The sequence below is a fragment of the Balaenoptera borealis genome (assembly GCF_965194805.1).
Source record: "Balaenoptera borealis genome assembly, chromosome: 9".
Taxonomy (NCBI): Eukaryota; Metazoa; Chordata; class Mammalia; order Artiodactyla; family Balaenopteridae; genus Balaenoptera; species Balaenoptera borealis.
In genome coordinates, this window is record NC_138873.1 from 59,099,847 (window position 1) to 59,126,763 (window position 26,917).

Here is a 26,917-nt window from a genome sequence, read left to right on the forward strand (position 1 = left end):
ATAAGTGCTACAAAGGAAAAGAACAGATTGCAGTGATAAGTAATAATCTCATGGTCATAGTGATCAAGAAAGGCCAATATGGCTGGAGTGTGGTTTGCTGGGAGAAAGCAGAATGTGGTAAAATTAAGATGTAGGTGGGCAGGTCATGAAGGATACTGTAAGGAATTCTGTGGTAAAGAATTTTTATTTTATTGGAAGTGTAATGGAAGCTATTAAAGTGTTTTAAGCAGAAGAGTGATAGTCATTTCATCTTTTTAAAAATAAAGATAACTCTACCAAATGGAGAATAGACTGTTGTAGGTTAAGATTGGAGGTGGGGAGATCCTTAAGGAGGTAAAAGGAGGTTATTGTGATAGGGCAGGTGAGAGATGAGTAGGGGTTCTGGTGGAGAGGGGGTGGACTAGGTGTAATGAGTGAGGGAAAGTAGGAGGAATCAAGTACATAGCTCAGGATTTTGATTAACTAGGTGAATGGGAATAAATGGCCATGGTAATTTGGAAATGCCTTTAGAGCAGGGATTGAACTGCTTAGTAGGTGGCGTCAGAAACTGAAAAATTATATAGAAATATTGTTTTCAGCTGTATTTTCTGTAGCTCAATATAGAATGATTTTTGGTAGCTGTTGCTCTGAGACAGTAATGATGAAAACATTGGAGGAGGAACTAGAGGAGGTAAACTCAGGTTCTTGGACAGCAGAAGAAATGATTAATTTTATCACTCATTCATTGGAAAATATGGTGGTTATAGGCATTTAATACTTATAGAACAGAGGTTGGTCTTAATGCTGTCTCCTGAAAGCTGCCCATTAGTTTTGTTGGCCATAAGAAGAAATGTAGGGGGCTTCCCTGGTGGCGCAGTGGTTAAGAATCCGCCTGCCAATGCAGGGGACACGGGTTTGATCCCTGGTCCAGGAAGATCCCACATGCCACGGGGCAACTAAGCCTGTGCGCCACAACTACTGAGCCTGCGCTCTAGAGCCCGTGAGCCACAACTACTGAGCCCGTGTGCCACAACTACTGAACCCCATGTGCCTAGAGCCTGTGCTCTGCAACAAGAGGAGCCACTACAATGAGAAGCCGACGCACCGCAATGGAGAGTAGCCCCCGCTCGCCGCAACTAGAGAAAGCCCGCACACAGCAACAAAGACCCAACAGAGCCAAAAATAAAATTAAAATAAATAAAAAAAAAAAAAAAGGAAGAAATGTAGGGATATGATGGCAAGGGTGGCAAAAGTACAACTGTAGAAATTATTTTCTCTGGATTTTTTACGTTAGAGATTCCTTGAGGTTAAGAACAAAGCCAGTCTGATTCCATTCAGTTTTACAGATTTCTTGAATATTTATTATCACAAAGGATGTAAGGTAGGGAGCGTGGAATGGTATGGGAGAAAAACCATGGGCTTCGAGTCAGGGGAGTCTGGCATTCAAATTTGACTCTTTCAATCACTAGCTCTGTGACCTGGGGCAGATTACAGTTTGTCTGAGCCTCATTTTCCTCAGCACTTTCTCCCTGTTTCCCATGGGAAGAGAGATTGATAAGACCTTTCCTAAAGAAGTTTAAAAAAGGTGTGAGATTAAAAAAATAATGATGTAAGTCGAACATAATTTGTTTGTATTTTGAGTGATGTTCAAACAGAGTCCTTCAAATATTCAAAGAGGGATGCAGTGTTCAATTGAAAGGAACTCAAAAGGAATCGTGGATGAGCTGGCTTCCAAGCCGACCCTTAAAGGATGAACTTTAGATAGGTAGAGAGGAGAGAAGAAATCATTTCAGGTGCTGGGAAGGAAACACCAATGTAAGCTTTAATTGTGTTTATGGAACCATGGGTAGCACCTGGAATGGGGGAAACAGGTTCTTGAAGGAGTTTGAGAGTGTGTAGAGCCTTTAAAGTTAGGGCGAGACATAGTTCTGAATCCAGGGTTTCCAGAAGTTCTAGGGCAAAATGTTAGTATCTTTGTGTTCCAAGTTACAGCAGCTCTCAGGCAAGTTTGATTTAAAATAATATCCCTTGGTATTTTAGAAGTAAGTTTTTTGGGATAGTAATATTTTTATAAGATACTTTACAAGTCAAATATGAAAGTTGCTATTGAGGTTTGTAAGAATGCTGGAAATGATTATGTAGCTATTTTAAATGATAATGGTGAAGATTGTAGAAATGTAAAAATGTCTGTATATGGTAATTCAAAAAGACTATGAAACTGTATATATTGTGTTCAAATGGCAGGATAAGAGTGATTTAAATGGAGCCTTTTTATATTTTGCATTAAGTAAAAATAACTACTGAGAGGAAAGCCTGTACCTGTACCTTAAACATGTTTTTAAGTTATACAGTGCCTGGGCTAATTTCATGTCTGATACATCTAATTCAGCTTCTCTGCTCAGTGAATCTCAACTTTTGTTCCCAGTAGCCCTTTAGACTCTTAAAAAATTATTGAGGACTTAAAGAGCTTTGGTTAGGTAGGGTATATCTATTAATATTTATCATATTAGAAATTAAATCTAAAAAATTAGAATATTTATTAATTTACTGAAAAATAGCTGTAATTCCATTACACGTTAACACAAATAACATATTTTTAGAAAAGGTAACGGTTTCCAAAACAACACAAACCTAATGAGTGGCATTGTTTTACATTTTTCCAAATCTCTTGAATGTCTGGCTTAATAGAAACAGCTGGATTCTCGTATCTACTTCTGCATTCAGTCTGTTCTGATATCACATGGCCTGTAGCCTCTGTAAAACTGCATTGTATAATTGAGAATGAATGAAAGTAAGAAAACCAAATAACATCTTGGGCTTATTATGAAAATACCTTGGAGCTTATGGACACCCAAAAGAGGGGGGTTGTCTTCAGATACACTTTGAGAACTGCTAAACTAGCACATTTCTGTCTTTATAGTTTCTGTCTTCAGTCTTTCTTGCCCTAAGGCTCAGCTCAGATCCTACTTCAGTGACACTTTCCCAATCCTTCGTTTTATCTCTTCTTCTTTGTAGCATACTTTAGAATCTTAACACTTGATTTTGTGGTGTTCAGCTTTCATATGTATCTGTCTTGTTTATAAAACTGTACATGCCTTGAGGATTGTACCCTGGCTTATATTTTTGATTCTCATATGACTAGGTAGTAAATACTGCTGAATTGACCTGAACTAGCACGTGAGCAGTTTTTACTGAGGAAGTAGATATGCTTTGCATTTTCTACCAAAACACCCCTGAATATTATCAAATTATTTTATTTATTCATTCAGTCTATTAATATACTTGAGTTTCTACCTTGTGCCAGACACTGTGCTAGATACTGGAGATACAGTGGTGAATGAGACAGATCTGTTTCTCAGTTCCTGCCGTTATTGATCTTTTGGTTAGTGAGGGATATTGACAAATCACAATTATAATTGCTGTTTAAATAGTACCGTGAGGAGCCAGTACAGTGGACTGTGAGGACACTTTGGAGTGGTAAGTAATCTGGACGAGAGGATCCAGGAAACTTTTATGTAGAGGAAGAGATTTCTAAGCTGGAATCTGAAGGATAGCTAGATGTTAGGTAGGCAGAGAGGGAAGGGGTGTGTGCTCCAGGCAGGGGAGATAGCTCGTTGATGAGGGAGCCTGATACGTTCAGGGGATTGTATAGAGCTGCGAGGTTGAGTTTTGTGATGATGGGGGGGTGGTGAGAGGTGAGACTCTGGAGGTAAGTAGAAACAGCTATTGAAGGGCCTTGTAAGTTTAGAGTTTATCCTGGAGGCAATGAAGAGCCACTTATAGGTTCTAAGAGGAGAAGTGGATGATCAGTTTTGTATTTTAGAAAGATCACTTGCTGTACTATGGAGATATATAGGAATGCCTTAATATGTATACCTGCCCATTCATATGTCAATATCAATTTATTATATGACCAAATAAAGATTTCTAAGGCTAATGGTTAACTAGGAGTTAGTGGAATTTTGAGAACAAACATATGAGGTAATTCTTATTTGGTTCCAAAGTAGACAAGTAGTGGGATAGCAAGTTTTTCCTTTTTACTCTTTAAAGATTAAACTTCTTTTCAGCTGTAGAAATGGGCAAATTACATTAATACTACATGACTGGTTTAGGTAATTGCATTAAGCAGTTGAGGGAATCCCAGTGCTGGTTCCCAGAAGAATGCTTACAGCTGTGTAGATCCCACATCTGATGCTAGGATTTGCTTTAAAAAAAATAATCTCTCCACACTCTCCCCCTCAAACATATACCAGAAAACTAAAAACAACACATAAAATCCCCATATAATGAAAAGGTCATATAACACAAGATTGAAAAAGAGCAAGAAAACTTTCTTGTGAGACCCACCCAGAAATATGTATTGTTAAAAGTGGGCCGATATTCTCTGAAGGGCTTATTTCTCACTTTGGTAGTCTAGTAAATGTCATGTAAGTGTTCTACAAACACTTACAGAATACGGGAATTCCTGTTGAAATTATATCATTGAATATTGGTTTGCTATGTGTGAACTAGACAGATGATAGATAGTCCCACATTCTTTTCTAAAACAATAAATTTGGCCCATATTTTTAATACTGATGGGATGCCATTTTCAAAGAACTTAAAGAGAGCATAAAATATTATATTCTGTTAAATTCATTAAGCTTATGCTCTTGGTATAAAAAGACATGTTATGTTGGTTCTTTTGGTTTTATTAAGTATAAGTTTGCTGTATCTTTTTGAAATAAGAAAGTATGGTACATTTGGGATCTGAAATAATGTATCTGAGAATAAATAATATTGTACCCTTTTACAGCAACAATTTGACTGTAATGTAATACTTTGACTTTTCTTTATAAAGTAATACATTTTGTTCTAGTATAAAGTGACAGTCCATATGCCTAAGAAATTTGCATTTTCATAAATACGTACTAAAAATTGTTATTTCCATATATAAAATGGGTTAGGGACAAAAAATGTTGAACACTTCAAAAACAATTTGTTTTACCTGTAGGGATGTAAATCTGGGGTTCCTCATCCAAACTACAGAACACAGAGTTACTTGAATGACTGTTTTCTCAGTTCTCCCCAAAATGGCACTAACTTGTGGATATATATAGGGAGAAGTTAATTGGATACAGTGGGTACCGATGGCATTAGGGCTTAATTTTTTTTGAGGAACCCTTTGAGAAGGGCTACTATAAACTTTAATAAAACTATAAATTCACACACCAAAGACATACAGCAATTGATTGCATCCAGCTTTTGCTTAAAAGAAGTGGTCTTTTCTTTCATATCACTACTAGCATTTCTTTAGTGTCTTAACTTGTCACACTTATTAACATTATCATCCATTGTTATACAGACAGATAGCAGATCATAATGGTTAAGTGTGTGGATTCTGAACCCAGACTACCTGGGTTTAAATCTACTCCCTGCAACTAGCTGTGTGCCTTTGTTTGATCATCATCTTTACAGTGGGGAAAGTTATCAGAGGAGATGATGCTCTCAGACTTTTTCTTTAAATAAGCAAATTGCAAAATAAGTTTGCTTTCCCCGTGCCTATGAGAAACTTGGGATGCACCAGTGTTCCGTTTCTGGTTTAACCAAGGCAATTCACAAATATTTATACCTTTGAGAAAAGAGAGACATTTAATATTACTTGGCAACAGATCCACTATTGGTTGTTTTCAGTTTTCTCCAAGGTGAGCAAAGCTGCATCTCTGTGTACTTATTCTTCTGTTTCTGTAGGTTAAATTTTTTGGAATTTCTGGCCAATTTATAAACACATGTTAAATTTTGATTACTGTTGTTTAGCTGCCCTCCAGAAAGATTATACAAAGGGTATAGTTGACAAGAATACTTGTTTTTCCATGTTTAACTGTGTTTATAGTTTTTAGGTTTTTTGGTTTGGTTTTGGGGGGGCAGTAATGAAGTTTTTAGTGTCATTGTTGCCAAGTCCATCAGTCTTTTCTGTAATGGTTTTTTAGCCTTTGGGGTCATGCTTTGAAAGTCTTCTGTATTCCACGTTTATAAAGATATTCACCCACAGTTTTCTGGTACATTCAGGGTTTTTTAAAAAATTTTTTTTAATTTTTGGCTCTGTTGGGTCTTCGTTTCTGTGCGAGGGCTTTCTCTAGTTGCGGCAAGCGGGGGCCACTCTTTGCGGTGCGCGGGCCTCTCACTATCGCGGCCTCTCTTGTTGCGGAGCACAGGCTCCAGACGCGAAGGCTCAGTAATTGTGGCTCACGGGTCCAGTTGCTCCACGGCATGTGGGATCTTCCCAGACCAGGGCTCGAACCCATGTCCCCTGCATTGGCAGGCAGATTCTCAACCACTGCGCCACCAGGGAAGCCCCACAGTGGACATTTGATAAATCAATTTTATTTGAGTTGTTACATTTTATAAACATGCTACTTAGTATTAATAAAATGAAAACCTTGCACTTTAAGATACATATAAATAGTTCTTAGAAAATGTCGTTCTATTTTCTAGTTATATTATCTGATCTATTTAATATTCAAGTTTAATAGCATAATTAATTTTGAGCATGTTCTCACAGACTTAATACATGTAAAAGTCAACAAACAGACTCTTGCCACTTGTGTGAAGTGGCTATTTAACCATGAAATAAACTATTTTTATTGCCATTGCCCCGTGGATATGTTCTTTCTGGCAGTGCTGTCCATATTTGGTGGCTATATGCACGGAGAGCCAGGTGGTGCTGAAAAGCATCGCACAGTGAAGCGTGGATATATCTAGGTTTGACATTTGTCATCCCTTACTGCTGAAGGGAAGGGTAAAATCTGTTTTTCCATATGCTTATGCTTTTTTTTGCCTGCAGTTTTGACCAGATGGTCTTATGAACATTGTTTACTTTAGGATGCTATCCCAGATGTTTTGAAAACTGATGGGTAAATGTGGTACACAGATACATAAATCATTTGCATGTTATGGTTTAAAAACTGCTATTTGGTCTTAAAAGATTAAAATATAATTTATTTCTGGAAGTATTTTCCCAAGTGAATAATAAATATATATTTATGGTATATATTATGTATTTATATATAGTTAATATAATCTATATAGTTTATTTTCCCCAGCCACTCTGTTTTCATATTAATAAGCTAAAAAATATTATGACAACATTTATTAAGGATGTTAACGAAAGGAAATACTTTTGAGAAGGCATATTTGTTTGTGGTTGCATATACTCAAATCTGTAAGAATCTTTCCTGCTAGTTTTTGTAATTCTTCTCATTGTGCATAAATCACTGAAGAGAAATTAACCTGGCAAAATGACAATGGATTTATAATCAAAAGATTATCATTATAACTTTGGGCAAATCACTTAACCTGTTGGAAACTGAGTTTTGTTAACGTAAAATCAGAGTAACAGCCTTGCCCCAAAAGATGGAGCACTGCTTGGATTTAATTACTCTTTCATCTTAAATCTCTTAAAAATCACTGTGAAACCATCTCGTGGCAACAGCTATAATGTGAGCCTGAAACCGGCTAATTCTGGACTTTAGTTAGAATCTCAGCTATAATTAAGAGGTGGATTGCTCTCATTTGCAAGCCCAGCCAGGATCTGTATGGGGCTTCCTCTTGTTTGTGTAGTGCTTCTTACGCACTGGCTGGCTTTTTTCATTTGCTTTTACATTCCCTTGTAGGTCTGGATACTGTCTGGCCTTTTCCTGCTTTTCCTTTTTTCTGTGCCTGGACTCTGCACCTCAGTGACCTTCTCCATGGATTGTACCAGCCTTTGTCCCCAAGCTCTGTAATGGGGTTTAATTTTTATCACTTATTTTAATATCTGGAGGACAGGAGAAGAGATCTATTTTGCTAGTTCTTTTCTATGTTAACTCAGAATTCTAGGGTTGGGCGTTAAAAACAGCTCTTCATTATCTAGACAGCAGATATCCAGTAACAACCAATAATGTTTAAAGAATAAATAAACAGGAATAAAGGGGGAAAACAGGTAATAGAGTTTATGATAAACTATTGCATCACAGGATAAAAGTTATGAGGTGAAAGAAAATTTTTTTCCTTGTAGTAGATTTGCTTGATGAAAGAAACATCTGAGAAACCACCAATTTATTTCTCTCAATGAGAGGTTTCCACGTGTCAGAAAGAAAAGCCAGGATCATGAAAACCACAAAGTCAATGCAAAAGGCAAAAAACTCATATTAGCAATTCAGAAAATCCAGTTAGAAATGAGATAAACTTGAGGGGAACACCCCCAGAAAATATAGGAAATGATTAAAGAGAAAAAAGTGAGAGCAGATAAACAGGGGACATGAAGGATTGTTCATGAACATACGGTTTTTGGCACAAATAACAATTTCGGGGGCCTCTCTGGGCTGTTTATCACACTCTTAAATAGTGCTTAGCATGCCAGGTGCTTTGCAAAGCAAATTTAACTCATTTGGGGCTTCTCTGGTGGCACAATGGTTAAGAATCCACCTGCCAATGCAGGGGACACAGGTTTGAGCCCTGGTCCGGGAAGATCCCACATGCCTCAGAGCAGCTAAGCCCGTGCACCACAACTACTGAGGCTGTGCTCTAGAGCCTGCGAGCCACAACTACTGAGCCCACGTGCCAAAACTACTGAAGCCCGTGCGCCTAGAGCCCATGCTCCGCAAGAAGAGAAGCCACCGCAATGAGAAGCCCACACACTGCAACGAAGAGTAGCCCCCACTCGCCGCAACTAGAGAAAGCCTGCATGCAGCAACGAAGACCCAATATAGCCAAAAATTTAAAAATAAATAAATAAATTTATTAAAAAAAACTTTAGCTCATTTAATCCTTATGAAAACCACATGCGGGCTTCCCTGGTGGCGCAGTGGTTAAGAATCCACCTGCCAATGCAGGGGACGTGGGTTCAAGCCCTGGTCCAGGAAGATCTTCTTTTTATTAGTTGGCATTCTCTTGTAAGGAAAAGTTTTTTCTTTTATCCTCATTTAAAAATATATTATCAGGTCAGACTCATTCTCATTTTGTTCAGTGAATAATAATTTATCAGTACCCTTCTTTATTTTGATATTCAAATTGTTCCAGATTGAACCACTGGGAACCTATTTAAAATGATGCCTGTGTGTTTTGACATACCATTTTTTTTTTTTTTGAGCACTTCCTTATTTTCTGGCATAACAAAAATGTTATAGGCTCATTTGCCTCTTTTGCTGCCCCAGGTTTAGAATCAGCCTTTCCTTCAAGGGGTCTTCATTCCTTTTAGTGGGAATGGTGTTTAGAAACCAAGATCTGGTCTTTCCTACTTGTTTTTTTTTTTTAACTTCATTTTAAAATATTTTATTTTTAAATTCATCTGGAATTTATTCTACAATGTGGTCTGACGTACGATGTGTATATTAAGATGAATTAAAATTAACTGCTTTAGCAGTAGGATACAAAACAGGAGATACTTATTTGAGTTTGTATTCTTGCCCTCCAGGAACATTGATTCAGAGGAAAATCTTATTTAATTTTAAATAATACATTTAAATTATGTCAAATGATCTGTATTTAATTTTAAATCTTGTGTCCATTATGTTTTCTCTAACTTAGATGCATTTTCTAGAATCATAAAACTTTATGAAGAAAAATGTGAAACAGGTGAAAAAAAGGGAAGAAAAGACAGCAGTGTAACATCTGTAAAAGGAATTACAAATTTAGGAAATACTTGCTTTTTTAATGCAGTCATGCAGGTAAGAGCCATGAGAAAGCTTTGTAAAATGTAAAAATTTATATTAATTAATTTGTGTTTATTGGCACACCTGTGGACTGTCACATGACTGCTGAATGTTCGTCTAGAAGTCTGTCTGTTTTCTTTTTGATTGGTTAGGCTATCTTTAGCCATTGTCATACACCTACATACACCTTCTTTTTCCACAGTGCTTCTGAAAGATCTCTGTATTTTACCATGGCTCTGTCAGTAATAGTGACATTTATTAAATGTAAAATGCATTCAATTAAATTTTCTAAAACTTAAAAATATTTTTGCTAGGCCAGATGACATTTGAAGCTTTGGGAGAGTATTTATTCTGTAACATCAGAGGCATATTATAACTGAATCAGAAGATGTTGCTTTTGTTTTCTTTCAGAATTTGGCACAGTCTTACATTCTTACTGAACTGATGAATGAGATCAAAGAACACGGAACAGAACTCAAGATTGTTCCTTCCTCAGACTCTCCGCTGGTAAGAAGTATAATTAGCTGGATAATAGCTCTGTTTAGATAAGCCAGTGATGTTGCCAAAACCTGTTGCCAAAACCTATCTTTCTTATTTCTCACAACTATCAATTGAGATGGTAGTCAGAGAATTTGAAAAAATAATTCAAGAGCATTTTGTGAAAATAAACGATAAGATTTAAAACTTCTAAAGTCATAGCTTTAAGGTATGTTATAGTTCAAACATATCATGGGTTAGACAGCACAAAAAATGTTGAGTCAGCTTTCAAACAGACATACTAGAAAAGACAAACGGTTTTGCCTTTGTTGAATGAAATGTCTAGGATTCCTGTTTTGTAGTTACTGGTGACAACTACTTAAATACAGCATTTTTGTTCTTTAAAGGTAGATTTAATTTTAATAGTGACCATCTAAAGGTTTTTTGGAGCCTAATTTGATATTGGGTTTTTAAACGAATGAGAAAGGGGAAAAAGGCAGCCTTTGACATTCAGAAGCTAGCCTGACACCCACAGTTAAGCCATGTTATTCAAACAATCTCACAGAATACCAGACTCGAGCTAGGTTACTCCAAGACTGTTAAAATGAGACAGAGCAAGGCCACTTCATAATTTTCTCTAAACACAAACTCTACCACTTAGAAAATCCCAAACGTCCTCTTTTGGCCTAAATGAGTCACTGCGACTTTTTTTTTAAACTAGTTACAGCTTTATCCTCATTCTAGCCTCCTTTTATTGAGATATCCAATTGTAGAAATACCCTCACTTTCTGACAGCATCCAATTGAGAGCAGACCTCTGCTTCCTTAGATTATTTTCCTTAGATTAACTTCCCTAAATCACCCAGCTAAAGCCCAAATTCTACATCAGTTCTTTTGAATACCCTCTGAGAGACACTCCATGGTCCCCCATTGTGTGTGTTCTCCCTCAGTGGAACAAGTAATAAACCCACCTTGTTCAACTACAGATGTGTTCCTGGTGGTCTTGGGCTGGAGGGCATTTACACTAATAATTATGATTTCAGTTAGAAATTGATTTGTGTGTGTGTGTTTTAGAGGAACAGAGAGTGAATGTATAGCTCATGATCTGGCTTTTGAAATACTTAAGAAAGAGGAGTTCTAAAAGTTCTTAGCCCAGTGTAGTAATCTTAGATTTTTCTTCCAAGGAGGCAATTTTTAAAGACAATATTGTTGTATTTTTTTGTTGAAAAGGCAGTCTGTAAACTCATTGCCTGTTCAACCTCTTAAAATTTTTATGTTAGAGCCCAGTGCCCTCTTCTAGATTGTAGTGAGATAGTGAAGACTACTTTACTAAATGGAAGTTAATGCTAGTCATTTGAAAATATTTCTTATTAACTGTGATTGGATGTTAGGTTTAAGTATTTCACATGTGGAGCTGTGAAATTACTATATATGGCAATCACATTATAGCTGATCACTGTAGGCTTGTGTCATTCTAAGAGGGAAATTTTCAATCTTAGGACTTAAGTTTTTTAGGACATACAGCGGACCCGGGCTGTGGGACTATCAGTGTAGATCACTACTCTTTCAGTCACCAGTTTTATTTGGTCCTTCGTAATCTGTATGCCTTTTCTTTCTTTTCCTTACTTTATTGTGCTGGCTCAAGCCACCAGTAACATGTTGAATAGAAGTGATGAGAGCAGACATCCTTGCTTTAATCCCAAAATTAGGGGAAAAACACTCAGTCCTTCATTATAAAGAGTAGGTACAGGGACTTCCCTGGTGGTCCAGTGGTTAAAACTCTGCACTCCCAATGCAGGGGGCATGGGTTCTATCCTTGGTTGGGGAACTAAGATCCCACATGGCGAGGCCAAAAAAAAAGAAAAGAGTAGGTACAAAATAAGCTACAAGGTTATATTGTACAACATGGGGAATATAGCCAATATTTTATAACTATAAATGGTGTATAACTTTAAAAAATTATGAATAATAATATTGTACACCTGTAACTTATGTAATATTGTACACCAACTATACTTCAATTTAAAAGAAGAGAAGAGGATTTAAGACTAGACACTGCACCGAAAAAAAAAGAATGAACTTAACTGTAGGTTTTTCACCGGTGTTCTTTATAAGGTTGAGGACATTCCCTTCTATTCCTAGTTTTCTGAGCGTTTCATCATAATGGATGTTGAATTTTGTCAAGTGCTTTTCCAGCATCTACTGAGATTATCATATAGTTTTTCTTCTTTATTCTCTGTTAATGTGGTAAACTACACTGATTGATTTTCAAATGTTAAACCTATCTTGTATTCCTGGGACAAACCCCTGTTAGTTATGATGTATTCTTCTTCTTCTATGTTGCTGGATTCAATTTGTTAATATTTATATGAATATCAGCAGTGTGCTTACTTTTTTTTTAACATCTTTATTGGAGTATAATTGCTGTACAATGGTGTGTCAGTTTCTGCTTTATAACAAAGTGAATCAGCTATATGTATACATATATCCCCATATCCCCTCCCTCTTGTGTATCCCTCCCACCCTCCCTATACCATCCCTCTAGGTGGTCACAAAGCACCGAGCTGATCTCCCTGTGCTATGCAGCTGCTTCCCACTAGCTATCTATTTTACATTTGGTAGTGTATATCTGTCCATGCCACTCTCTCACTTGGTGAGCTTCCCCTTCCCCCTCCCCATGTCCTCAAGTCCATTCTCTACGTCTGCGTCTTTATTCCTGTCCTGTCCCTAGGTTCATCAGAACCTTTTTTTTTTTTTTAGATTCCATATATATGTGTTAGCATACGGTATTTGTTTTTCTCTTCCTGACTTACTTCACTCTGTATGACAGACTCTAGGTCCATCCACCTCACTACAAATAGCTCAATTTCGTTTCTTTTTATGGCTGAGTAATATTCCATTGTATATATGTGCCACATCTTCTTTATCCATTCATCTGTCGATGGACACTTAGGTTGCTTCCATGTCCTGGCTCTTGTAAGTAGAGCTGCAATGAACATTGTGGTACATGTATCTTTTTGAATTATGGTTTTCTCAGGGTATATGCCCAGTAGTGGGATTGCTGGGTCACATGGTGGTTCTATTTTTAGTTTTTTAAGGAACTTCCATACTGTTTCTCCATAGTGGCTGTATCAATTTACATTCCCACCAGCAGTGCAAGAGGGTTCCCTTTTCTCCACACCCTCTCCAGCATTTATTGTTTGTAGATTTTTTGATGATGGCCATTCTGACCAGTGTGAGATGATACCTCCTTGCAGGTTTGATTTGCATTCCTCTAATGATTAGTGATGTTGAGTATCCTTTCATGTGTTTGTTGGCTATCTGTGTATCTTCTTTGGAGAAATGTCTGTTTAGGTCTTCTGCCCATTTTTTGATTGGGTTGTTTGTTTTTTTGATATTGAGCTGCATGAGCTGCTTGTAAATTTTGGAGATTAATCCTCTGTCAGTTGCTTCATTTGCAAATATTTTCTCCCATTCTAAGGGTTGTCTTTTCATCTTGTTTATGGTTTCCTTTGCTGTGCAAAAGCTTTTAAGTTTCATTAGGTCCTATTTTATTTTTGTTTTTATTTCCATTTCTCTAGGAGCTGGGTCAAAAAGGATCTTGCTGTGATTTATGTCATAGTGTTCTGTCTTATGTTTTCCTCTAAGACTTTGAAAGTGTCTGGCCTTACATTTAGGTCTTTAATCCATTTTGAGTTTATTGTTGTGTATGCTGTTAGGGAGTGTTCTAATTTCATTCTTTTACATGTCGCTGTCCAGTATTCCCAGCACCACTTATTGAAGAGGCTGTCTTTTCTCCACTGTATATTCTTGCCTCCTTTACCAAAAATAAGGTGACCATATGTGTGTGGGTTTATCTCTGGGCAGCAGTGTGCTTACTTTTAAAAAACTTTTTATTAAAGTATTCACACAGAGGAGTGTACATCATAAATGTAGAGCTGATGAATTTTCACAAACTGAATACACTGAACTGAAACTAACCAACATTTTTCTCAAGAAACAGAGCATTACCAGCAGCTAGAAGCCCCCTTCAGGTTGCCTTCCATTCCCTGCCTTCCTGCCTCACAAGGAGAGCCACTAACCTGGTTTCTAAAGGGCAGATTAGTTTTGCCTGTTTTAATATTATATATAAATGAAGTTATACAATATGGACTCTTTTACATTTGGCTTCTGTCAACATGTTAGTGAGCTTCACCCATATTGCATTCTCATCAATAAACTTACTTTTGTTTTCAAAATTTAAGTATACTTTTAAAAACAGGTTATTTACTCACTCAGTTCTGAAGTTTTTAAACTGTCTCAAAATACTTAAGTTGGGAGCAGGGGATACTGCACCTTAGTGCTTGAGCTTTGAAACTGCCTTAGATTTTACTTTTGACCCTTGAGGTAGCTTTCAATTTACTGAACATTGTAGAAATCACTTATGATATTCAAAAGCTATAGAAAATTATATCCTGTCCTTTCTGTGGTTTTAGCTAGATGGCTGATTTTTAAGGATAGTTGGTATGAAATATATATGTAATTTGTATTTCATGAGTATATGAATGAAACAACATATGTGATAGTTGTCTTAGAAGATAACATTCTATAGTGTCTGAGGATTATATTTGGGATCTGCTTTTTATTCATTGTCTGTAAGGAGAGGGTTACTAGCAAGGATAACATTTTAGAAGATAAAACTTGGTGGGGAAAAAATTCTAGAATAAAGAGCGTTGCTCCTTCACACAGTTGTAGCTGCTTTTGTCAAACTTCATGTCTCTCTCCTTTAAAAGAGGGAGATAGTGTACCAATTTGTGACATAATTTCCCATTCCTTATTTTGTTAGTAAAATATTTGGGGAAAAGAAGAGTATGGGGTTTTGCTCATAAATGTAATTTATGATTATTTGTGAATTTGTACAAATATCAAGTCAATGAGTAATTTTATTTTAGGAGAGCACATTAAGGGACAGTTACAAGCAACAAAAGATTGGTTTTTCACTCTTAAGCTAATAGTTTTATTAAGTAAAGGGCAGAGGATATGAAAATACCTGTATTTTTCAAGGTAAGGCATTTAATTTCATTTTTTATATATTCATCTTATATATGAGGGCATAAAGCTTTTTAATACACTTGAGGTGATTTAGTCATCATTTAAACAGAGTGTAACTTAGATTTTTAAAAATATTTTATTTAAAAATTGTGTATTTCTGACATAGAGTTGATCATGTTTTTAAAGGACCCATTAGTGGTGGAACTTTCAAGCCCTGGACCATTGACCTCAGCCTTGTTCCTGTTTCTTCACAGCATGAAGGAGACTGAAAGAGGACCACTTTCTCCCAAAGTTCTTTTTAATCAGCTTTGTCAGAAGTGGGTACATCTACATTCTTAATACAAATAATCATGAGTTACAAAACACTAATGTGTTTATCACTTAATATGAGTAGTTTGACTCTGACTGTGACATTGCTGTTATTGCCTAGACTACCAAGAGAAAGAACTAACATTCGTTTAGTTGCAGCTGTGTGCCTTATCTAAATTATATCTCATAATACTCTGAAGAAGTGATTGTTTATCCCCATTTTATATATAAGGAAACTGAGACCCCCAGAAGTTGAGTAGCTTACCTTGTTTCATGGTGACAAAAATAGGGCTTAAATAGATGTCTGTCCTGACTCAGAAGCCCATGATGTAATACCATAAAGTGAGAAAATTATAGAATTATAAAATCTAAAAGTGCTATAATAGATCATCTAACCTAGTTTTCTTATTTTTAAAGATGAGCTTTGAGGCATGCAGAATTTAAGTAAATTTCCCAAGATATCGCAGTATATTTAAAAACAAAATCCTTGTGTGCCTAGAAATAAACACATGTCATAAGGGACCTGACATTCATTTATTCCTTTATAGAAATTTGAGATCGTACTTTGTTTCAAGTAGTTGCTAGAATCCAGGGGTACACAACTTATAATTTATTAAAAACAGACCCTTTCAGGAGCTCATAAACTAGTCCAGTCCACAATTAGTAAAATATGTAGAAACCAAATTCTTTAAATGTGAACTTGCATTTTTGTATATCTCCAGGTTTTAAAATTTCATTTTAATTTTCAGCTAGTTACCTATGCCATGGTGCTGTATTATATTTTATTGCATTTTATTTTATCTCATAGTATTGTACCAATGTTAATTTCCTTTTTTAAAAAAGTTTATTGTGGAAAGAACACAACATGAGATCTACCCTCTTAAAAAAATTTCAAGTGTACAATGTGTTATTGTTGACTGTAGGTACAGTGTTGAACAGCAGATCTATAGAGCTTATTCATCTTGCTTGACTAAAACTTGTTCATTAATTAGTAACTCCTCTTTTCCCCTCCCCCGTTTCTAGGTACCTCATATAATTGGAATCATGCACTATTTGTCTTACTGTAACTGACTTATTTCACTTAGCATAATGTGCCATGGTATTTTAAATGTAGTCCAAAATATGGAGGGTTTATTGTATGTTTCATTTGGTTGCCAGGTGCTGTTTTTTCAAAACCTGAAGAACAAAAAAAGCCTTTAAAAGTCTCAGAGACATGGGTGCCTCATAGAGTTAAAAAGTTTTTAGGACATTATGTACTTTAGAAATTTGTTTTTGACTCTCCCCAAAATAACTTTGTTTTGTATCTTTTTTTTTCTGGTTTTATAGAGATTTGTAAACATTTTCTAATTATTATTAAAATGATAGGTGCCCATAGATAAAAATTCAGACTACCGTTATCTGTTTTCTTTATTCTGTCCAAAAGTGATTATGCATACATAGACATAAAAATAGTTTGCAACTTGCTTGTTTTGCTTAATGTGTTTTGTACATCTTTCTATATTAGTACATGTGGATATAACTTATTTGATTTTACATCTAGATATGTGTGTGTGTGTGTATATCATTGCACTTATGAGAGTACGTCTGTGGGATAAATAGAATTACTGGATCAAACGTTACTTGAAAATATTTTTAAGTTGCATTTTCTTTTGCTTTATTGTATTTACTTTAAAAAGAGATATGTATATATTAACAAAAGTGATTTAAAAAAAAAAGTCAGGTGAAGATTTAAGCCATATATGTTGGGTCTGTTTTTGGACTTTGTTCTGTTCCATTGATCTATATGTCTATTCTTACCCCAGTACTGTACTGTCTTGATTACTATAGCTTCATACTAAGTCTTGGAATTGGATGGTGTGAGTCCTCAAATTTTCTTTTTTTGGGGGGTGGGTTACTGCTCTAGGTCCTTCGCTTTTTTATGTGACTTTTAAATTGGTTTGTCAGTTGGGATTACATTGAACATGTAGATCAGTTTGGAGAGAAATGACATCTTAACAATGTTGAGTCTTACAATGCATGATTATGAGATGCCTTTTCATTTATTTAGGTCCTTGATTTTTCCTCATCAAAATTTTATGGCTTTCATGCTATGAATCCACCCATTTTGTTAGATTTACCTTAAGAATTTCATGGTTTTTTTAATGGTAGTTATTGTAATTTGGTACTTAAATTTTTTTTCAATTTCTAGTTGCTCATTGCTAATATAGAGAAATACAATTGATTTTTGTGTATTGACCTTTTTTCTTGCTTCCTTGCTCAATTCACTTACTGGTTAGAGTAGCTTTATGTAGATTCTTTGGGATTTCTTATATAGACAATAATGTCATTGGTACACAAAGACCATCTTATTTCTTCTTTTCCAAGCTGTATCGTTTTTTATATTTTTCTTACCTTATATTGCTGGCAAGGACCTCTAATGTGGTGTTGGAGTGGTGTAATACATATCCTTGCTTTGTTCCTGATATAAGGGGCAGAGCATTCAGGCTTTCACACATAAGAATGATAAGAGCTGTAGATTTTTCATAGATGCCTTTCATCAGGTTGAGGAAATTCTCATTCCTACTTTTTTCTGAGAGATCTTATCAAGAATGGGTATTGGTATACCTTGATTCCTGGCCCAGAGAAAATGAGATAATAAATGTTTGTTGTTTTATAAGAAAAAAGAATGGGTATTAAATTTTACTGAGTGCTTTTTCTGCATCTATTAAAATAATCATATATTTTTTAACCTGTTGAAATAGTGAATTGTATTAATGGATATTCTGAATAGCTTTAGTGAACATATTTGATTTACAATAAACTGTATGTATGTAAAGTGTAATATCAGTTAAGTTTTAACATATTTATACACTTGTAACACCACTGCCACAGTCAATATGATGAATGTATCTGTCACCCCTAAAAGTTTTCTTGGGCCCCTTTGTAATCCCTCTCTCTGGACTCCTTCCCCAAGCCCTGCCCCAGGGCTACCCCTTACCTATTTTTTGCCACTATAGATTAGTTTGCATTTTTTAGAATTCTGTATACAGTTGACCCTTGAACAACACAGGGTTTTGGGGCACTAACCCTCCCCGAAGTCAAAAATCTGCATATAACTTTACAGTCAGTCGGCCCTCCAGATCCCAGGTTCCACATTTGTTGATTCAGCCAACTGAGGATCGTGTAGTACTCTAGTACGTATTTACTGAAAAAAATCTGCATGTGAGTGGACCCATACTGTTCAAACTTGTGTTGTTCAAGGGTCAACTATAAATAGAATCATACAACATGTACTCTTTTTTGGTCTGGCTTCTTTCACTTGGTGTAATTATTTTGAGATTTTTCCATGTTGTATGTATACATGGATTGATTTTTGAAAGTTGAACCAATCTCTTGAAGTTTCTGTTATTATGGTGATTGTCAGACACTTTGACCACTTGTGATGAATTGTTGGGAGCAAGTTCTTTAGCTTTCCTCTGGCTTTTTTTTCCCCTTCAGTATCTTATTTTGCAATAGTTTTAAGACTCACAAAAAGTTACTAGAAGAGTACAGAGTTCTTGTGTACCCTGCATCCAGCTTCCATCAGTGATAATATATGATAGCAGTGTATTGTCAAAAACAGGGAATTGACATTAACATAGTATTATCAACTCTGGTATAGATCTTATTTGGGTGTCACTAGTTTTTACATGAACTCTTCCCTGAAAGGTTCAGAGATGCTGTAGACTGATTCTTTTTTTTTCTTTCTTTCTTTTTTTTTTTTTTAAATTTATTTATTATTTATTTTTGGCTGTGTTGGGTCTTCGTTTCTGTGCGAGGGCTTTCTCTAGATGCGGCAAGCGGGGGCCGCTCTTCATTGCGATGCGCGGGCCTCTCACTATTGTGGCCTCTCTTGTTGCGGAGCACAGGCTCCAGACGTGCAGGCTCAGTAGTTGTGGCTCACGGGCCTAGTTGCTCCGCGGCATGTGGGATCTTCCCAGACCAGGGCTTGAACCCGTGTCCCCTGCATTGGCAGGCAGATTCTCAACCACTGCGCCACCAGGGAAACCCTGTAGACTGATTCTATGTCTCCATTCTCATTCACGCCCATTTAAAAAAAAATTTATTTATTTATTTTGTTGCGTCGGGTCTTAATGGCTGCAGGCGGGCTCCTTAGTTGAGGCTCGAGGGCTCCTTAGTTATGGCATGCAGACTCTTAGTTGCGGCATGAATGTGAGATCTAGTTCCCGGACCAGGGGTCAAACCCAGGCTCACTGCATTGGGAACTCGGAGTCTTAACTACTGTGCCACCAGGGAAGTCCCTCATTCACGCCCACCTTTTTGCTTCCTTTATTACTTCATGTTGCTAACTAGTATTGATGTGCTGAGCTTTCTTTGGGTTTTGTCCATGAAGAAATTACATACATATATATATTCCTAGTTTTGTGATATTCTGTGGTGTGTCATGTACCTTAAGGATGCCATCAAAGTCTCAAGATAAGTTGAAAGTTCAGGGACTTCCCTGGCAGTCCAGTGGTTAAGACTCCTCGCTTCCACTGCAGGGGGCACGGGTTCAGTCCCTGGTCGGCCTGGTTGGGAACTAAGATCCTGATTGCATGGCGGCACAGCCAAAAAAAAAAAGATGAAAGTTCAGTATGCTATAGTATTCTGGGTATGTTCTTCAGTATTATCTTCTAATTTACTAATTTACCCTTCAACTGTGTATAGTTTAGAGTTTATCCTATTTTTTGTATTTTTATATCTGTAGTTTTATTTCCTTATTTCTAATATTTCAATTTGCTATCTTATATCTACATGTTCTTATTTAAATTTTTTTCTATTTTTTGTAGTATCTGGGCTTTTATTGGCAGTTATGCCTTTATTTTATGTTTTTGGACATTCTCAACATATTTATGGCAACATCTTTGGGACAGTTCTATAAAATTTATTTGGAGTGAAGTAAATTCATTTCAGTTGTTTTTAACATTAGATTTTTTTATGTGTTTTATAATACTGGATTGTAGCCTTCTTTGGAGTGAATTTTTTGTTTTTCCGCTCCTGTCTTCAACTCCTTTGCTTTCTCCCATCCCCTCCCTTCCTCATATCCACCTCCTCTTCCTGCCTAAAAATTTTAAATTTTATGATAGCCTCACCCCTTCCCTCCAGGCTGGCCTTGGAGATCCAGCTCTCTTAATGATTCGCTTACCATGCTGCCCTGGTTAGCAGATGGGAGAAGAGTCTGTAGAAGGCTTGGCTCAGGTTCAGGTCCCTAGGCTGTGTCTGTGTTCTGTTGTAGCCTTAGGTAACACTTGCCTAAGGGCTTCCTTTCAGGCTCTTGGTAAGATCAACCATCCTTAAACAATGATCCTGGCTCTGGTCTCTGTATGAAGTACTTTTCGTTTTCTTTACACTTCAGGGCTGAGCTCTTTCAGGCCTAGAGCCTGTCAAGTCTGTTTTTCAGTCTGCCTACAATTTCGTGTTCTAATATTTTTGTTCTGTGAGATTTTTTTGTATTGAATCCCACTTAAGCCTTTTTTGTTTGTTTGTTTTCTCCTTTTATATTTTGTTACGTTTGGAGCAGAGAGAGTTTTTGGATTATGAACAGACTGATTCATCTGCACCCAGAAGACATCTCCATGAAGTCTCTCGTTTTAAATTTCTTTGTCTTGGCAGTCTGTTCCTGTTTTATGAGTGTGTATACATTTTCCTCTTAGAATATGAGATTTCTGAAAGTTCTCAACTCTTTCCCACAGTAACACTTTTACTAAGGCACAGTCCTGTGAATGTTTAGAGTTTCCCTTGTTTTGAATAGGGTGAATTTTTTCATATATTTAGTGATTTTTCTATTTTTATCCTTTAAGTTTGAAGGTATCTTTTGGTATTTATTGGTAGCTCAGATAGGCTCCATTAGAGATTCTGTAAGTCATCATATGATTTGTTCCCCAGCCCTAAATAAAAGAAGAAAGAAAAAAATCTAGGTTTATTAAATTTTCTTCAGTGGTTTAGAAGGCAGTAAGTGCTTTGAGCATGGTTGAGATGGAGCTATAGGTAGAGACACGGTAGAGACAGTTTCTCCTTTGTTTGGGAACTATTTCTTCCTGTGTGTCTACTTCGAAAGCCATAAACTGTCTCCTCCTACCTGCCACCTGGCTGGTGAGGCTCTCTGAAGGATCCCCATTTCCCCTCCCAGTCTTCTTCCACTTCACAGACCTTTCCTGATACCTACAGCCTAAGTGTAGTGTCATGCAATTTCCGCCTTTATGAATTCCAGCTGGGGAGGCCCTAAGGGGGTTGGAATTTGTATCCATCTTGGTTTCTGTCCTCACCTCTGATCTAGGAGGTGGGCACTATCCACCGCACGCAGAAAGGGAAGCCCACCAAGGGAGTAAGTGAAAGTGTTCTCTACATCATGCTGCTATTTGCTACTTCTTAGCAAGAGTGAGTAACTGAAATGATGGTTCCTGTTTCAGGCTAGATTCGCTAGTAGTTCAGAGAGTGTTTTAGCACCAGGGACTCACACTAGTACATTACTAGGATGAATATTCATCATGAGATAATGAGGAATAATGCTTAAAGTACTGGACTCAAGAATCAGAAGACCTGGATTTATGTCAGTGGCACTCAACTTGTTCTTCAGTTTTGTCAAGTGTAAAACGGAGTTCGTATTACAGTTGTCCCTTGGTATCCACAGGGGATTGGTCCCAGGACCCCCGAGGATACCAAACTCCATGGATGCTCAAGTCCCTTATATAAAATGGCAGAGTATGTATTTATGAATTCCTTAAAGGCATTGTTGTGTACATCAAATGAAATATGTGGTAATATTAGACCACATAATAAGGGAATGGTAATAATAAGACCATTGTAAACTTGTACTACCATGAGATAGTTTTACTATTTTGTGTTATTTTGACAAAATTCTTTCTTCATCTTAGCTCAGAGCACTTTTTAAATTTAGTAATTGTTTGCATTTAAGGCAAAAATATTCATTTTAGCATTGAGTTAATTGCAGTAAATATTACTTTTTAAAGTTACTGAAATCAGCTAAACATTTGCTGTGCTGATTTCTCCATGAATAACCCCTTATCCTTTTATTTAGTTAATACACAGGAAATCTGATTGTCAAATTCATAAAATGAAAACCTTCATAGAGATAACAGTTTATAGTTTTTTATATTAATATAAATAATCTCTTGCTTTTCTTTTGGTTATATAAGGTAGGAAGGTAATAGATCACAGTAGCTTGGGTTTGAATACTGTTTTTTTACCTGCTGTGTGACCTTGCAAATTAAATAGTCCCTCTGAACCCTCTTATATAAGCTAAAGAAAATAGTACATTCCAAGCTTGTTTCAGGATTATGTGAAGCTTAACATATGTACTGTACTTGGCATGTAGTAGTTGCTTAATAAGTGTTTAGCCATCTTATTCTCAGTGTACTGAAGATCTCATCCTAATTGGAACAGTAATCACATTTTGTCTTTCTATTTATAGAAAAAGGAGTAAATTAAATCTTAGAATATATGTTATTTCAAGGTGATTTTAAATAATAATAATATATTGTTGATAAAATGATTGTTCTTTTTTTTCTTTCCTGTTTTGTTTTTAAACCATAGGGCCCCTGGATTTAAAAGTTTTCAACAACAGGACAGTCAGGAGCTTCTTCATTATCTGCTCGATGCAGTGAGGACAGAAGAAACAAAGGTCAGGTTTGTGTTTATCACATATTCTCTTAAGAAGAGGGTACAAAGCTGAAGGAATTTTTACCAAAATTTTAATGTATGGTTGAGAGTAATTTGACTTTTTAAAAAACTTCTATTTACTCTTCTCTTCCCCCCACTTTTTTGCCCCTTCTACCAGAAGATTATTTTTTCACTCTTTCACAACTCTGTTACCCTTTATTAGTTAATGCCCTTTGGCTATAAATAACAGAAATTAATTAATACTAGCTTAAATAAAGAAAAGGGAATCTAATAATCCAAATAAAGGGGGATATAGGACAGGAAGGTTCTCAGGAATCCGGAAAGTATTCTCCTTTTTCCCCCAGTTTCTCTGGCTCTATAGATTTTCTTTACCCATCTCTCTGCGGACAGAGTAGTTTCTTTGCTTCCCTGTCTGAATGGTAGCACCTGACCACCATGGCTTGCTGCTTGTGAATCCCAATTCTAAATTCCCAAAAGAGAGAAGTCCCATTATCCCACGTTGGTTTGCAGTCCACTCAGGAACCAGGAAATTGGGGTCCCAGCCTCCTGGATCAGGGACTGTTTCTGAGTAAAAAAGGACTGGTTAGATTTCTGAAACAGGGTTTATTGTAATCCTGTCCCTTAATTGATTGGCTGTTGGTTGACTTTAATATTAAATTAGTTATATTCACCTTTTTTGGTGGGGTCCTATGCAAATAGGATACAATTTTTCAGAGAAAATACAAGATATTAAAGATGCAAGATATCAAATACACGGCACATATCCTCCACTTCCTCCCTTTCTCTCTCATAGCAGACCCTGCTAATCATTCATAACAGTTCCACTGAGTCAGGGTTCAGTCTCAGAATCATTCTCAACATAGCACCCTGGGCAGCCCCTGCCGATCATAATTGTTAATAACAGGTGAAATCCTGTTTTCTGTTCAAGGTGAATACCCTTCTTAATCTAAATATTAATACGGTAGTAGAGCAACCAGGTGAAAATGAAGTGCTGATATGTTTGTGGTAGGTGTTTACTATGTTACTAGGCAGGGCGGACCCTCCTTTTTTTTAAAAAAAAAAATTCTACTTTGTTTGAATTGTACATAACATTGTAGTGTTTCTTTACTCCTAATGGCCAGTTTTCAGTGAAGAGAGAGTTATGGTTCTAATATTTTTTCGTAAATTATCTTAAAGAATGAGTTAATTACACCCTCCTGCTACCAAACAGTGTATATTACAATCCTATCCTTAACTGGCTGTTGTTAGACTTTCATATTAAATTAGTTGAATTCAACTTCTGAAGGTGTCACTCCCTTTCTGCCATCTATTTTTATGTATTTTGATTATGAACCCTACTACCTTCTATTTAGATTTACGTCTATCATCTCTCTTAGGCTGTGCTCTCCTCAAGGAATGGTATCCCGTGTGCCTTGCACACAGTAGTGCTCAGTGATTGTTTGTTGAATATGTTGTCTGTGCTTACCCCCCACCCCACGCCCTTTTTTTTTTGTTGGCCAGGCCTCATGGCTTGTTGGATCTTCGTTCCCAGACCAGAGATCAAACCTGTGCCCCTGGCAGTGAAAGCACCGAGTCCTAACCACTGGACCACCAGGGAATTCCCTGTGCTTACCCTTTAAATGGACAGTATTTCTTGAGAATTTGAATTGGGAAGAAAACAAAGTCTCTTAAATGAGTTATACTAGCTAGTTACTTGGGGATTTGCAGTTACTTTGAATATGTTATAATTTGAATAAACTGTTAAATTGACAGGGTAATTCTGCGTTATGTTTTACCTGTACTTTGTTTTGAAAAAAGTCAGTAAAGAGATTTGTAATTAGTTAAGTTTTGGGACATTAACACAATCCCCCTGAGCTAATGTTTGATCACATTTTCTTAGATCTAGAAACTGATATCAAGAATGGAGATTCAAACTTAAGTCTTTCTGACCTCCAAACTAATTATCTAATTTTATCCAATACTGCTTATTAAAGTTTAATTTTAATGCTTGGTCATTAGTGACTAGTATAAATAACCCATTTTTTAAGCTTGCTATTTAAAATTTAACCATAATTATTTCACTATTTGAAAAAAGTTAACTCTGATTTAATAACTATGATACATTGATACTCTTATTGAAGGGGTTGATACAAGGTAGCAAGGTGGAAAGAGATGCTCTGTCTTTGTGTTATGAGTAGTAAATGCATTTATGACCTTCTGAGCCTATAGATGACATAGTAGTTACTTTAGGATTAATTCAAACCATCAGTTGCTAGAATAATTTTTTTCCCCTATGATTTGCAGGATACATTTGCTACATGGTGGTCATGTATCATTGTAAATGGAATTAAAAGTCACTCTTTACAATGTTTTTCTCTGTTTATATTACAAATAAAACAATAAAATCTATCCCTATAATTTTTTTTCTGTTTTACTTTTATTACTTGATGGCATTCTTTGTTACAATTAAATTATTCTTTTGTCATGATGATGCATTATGATGATTCACAGTATCTTGAAAACTCAGGCAGTACAGCAGGAAACACTGGTTTCTGAAAGCTCTTATCTTTCTTCCTTTATTTGAGGGTTTTAGATGGTGTGGCAGAATTAAAATGTCAAGTCTGTGGATCTATTCAGTCTCGTAAGCAAGGACAGTCGTGCCAGTCAGTTACAGTGAGTACGCAAGCAAGAGCTGCATTGTCTGGCCTGGGAACTCCGCAGCTGTTAATCGGGCAGCTGTTGTAGTTTGTCTCTGCCATGTGTTTTTTGATTGAAGGAAGGCTACAGCGGTATGTCTGCCACCAGACTCTTCTAGTGATGATTTAAAACTACTGACCTCTTTTCATATTGTTTCATTAGGGTCTTTTTCTTATGACTCTGAAGTTGAGGAATATAACTCGCTCTTGCTGAGTAGAGAGCTAAAGGGATCATTTGTGCAAAAATTCTAAATTTTTTATGTGTGAAATAAAATCAAATTCACAATAAGAACTTCTTTTATAGGCAGTCTTTTTACCTTAGAAATACATGCTTCTTCACTTTTTTCCTTTTAATTTGAGCTATCTCTAAATTAATTATAATTACATTTGCATTATCAAAGATATATCGCTTTAATACGTTACTGGGTAAGATTATTTTAAAGGTAGAATATCTCAGCTAACTTAAATTATGAGTGTTTGCATTATTTTTGAAAGAAGTTTAACATGAAGATTTGAACTAGTCGAACATGGGTACTGCTAAATGATTAATGTGCCAGTGGTTGTTAGTCACTCCCTAACCAAAGTCTTTTTTTTTTTTTTTTAAACCTAAATGGTTCAAAGCGCAACAATGAAAGGTTGGAGATGGACCTAAGCCTATTTATTTTATTCAGCTTGATGAACTACCTATTAACTAACTCTTTAGCAGTTTAGAGCAGAGAATATAAATTTGTGGCTAGGATAAAATAAAAAAACAAAAGTCTAATAGTTTAAAAGTCAATAATTTAAACAGCTTAATTGTTTTTACTCTTTTTTAAAAGTGTGATATCATAGCTTACATTTTACAGTATGGTAAAGGCTCATTAAATTCTATTGAAAGTCGTCTGAATGTTCAAAATTGTAGAATAAATTTACAGACTTCTAAGTTGAATTAGAGGCTTTATCTTTAGTGGCTGGAGAGGCTTTTTACGGTTATATTAAATATTTATAGGTGAACATGGGTATTTATTGGCATCTTTCATTTAAGTCCATTAAAAGTTTCTCTTACATGGAATTCACACCATTCTAATTTTCATATTTTAGTTTAATAAGTTCTCTTTTCAAGGTATAAAAGTCAAGT

At 36.1% G+C, this 26,917-nt stretch overlaps 1 protein-coding gene across 22 annotated transcripts in view; it reads left to right on the forward strand.

Annotated features, from left to right (window-relative positions):
- USP45 (ubiquitin specific peptidase 45) overlaps window positions 1–26,917 on the forward strand; it is a 70,157-nt gene that overhangs the window by 18,926 nt on the left and 24,314 nt on the right. For 17 of the 22 annotated variants that reach the window (XR_014248487.1, XM_082405341.1, XM_082405358.1 and 14 more), the window contains 4 exons: window positions 9,526–9,665; window positions 10,062–10,157; window positions 15,344–15,474; window positions 23,039–23,126. Coding sequence is in view for 20 of the 22 variants with exons in the window: in XM_082405341.1 (XP_082261467.1) it covers window positions 9,526–9,665; window positions 10,062–10,157; window positions 15,344–15,474; window positions 23,039–23,126 (455 nt within the window). In the remaining 2 variants the exon portion in view is untranslated. Of the gene's footprint in view, window positions 1–9,525; window positions 9,666–10,061; window positions 10,158–15,343; window positions 15,475–16,489; window positions 19,174–23,038; window positions 23,132–24,501; window positions 24,600–24,625; window positions 26,406–26,917 lie in introns of those variants that run through there. The other 5 variants (XM_082405351.1, XM_082405353.1, XM_082405354.1 and 2 more) reach the window with 5 other exon arrangements.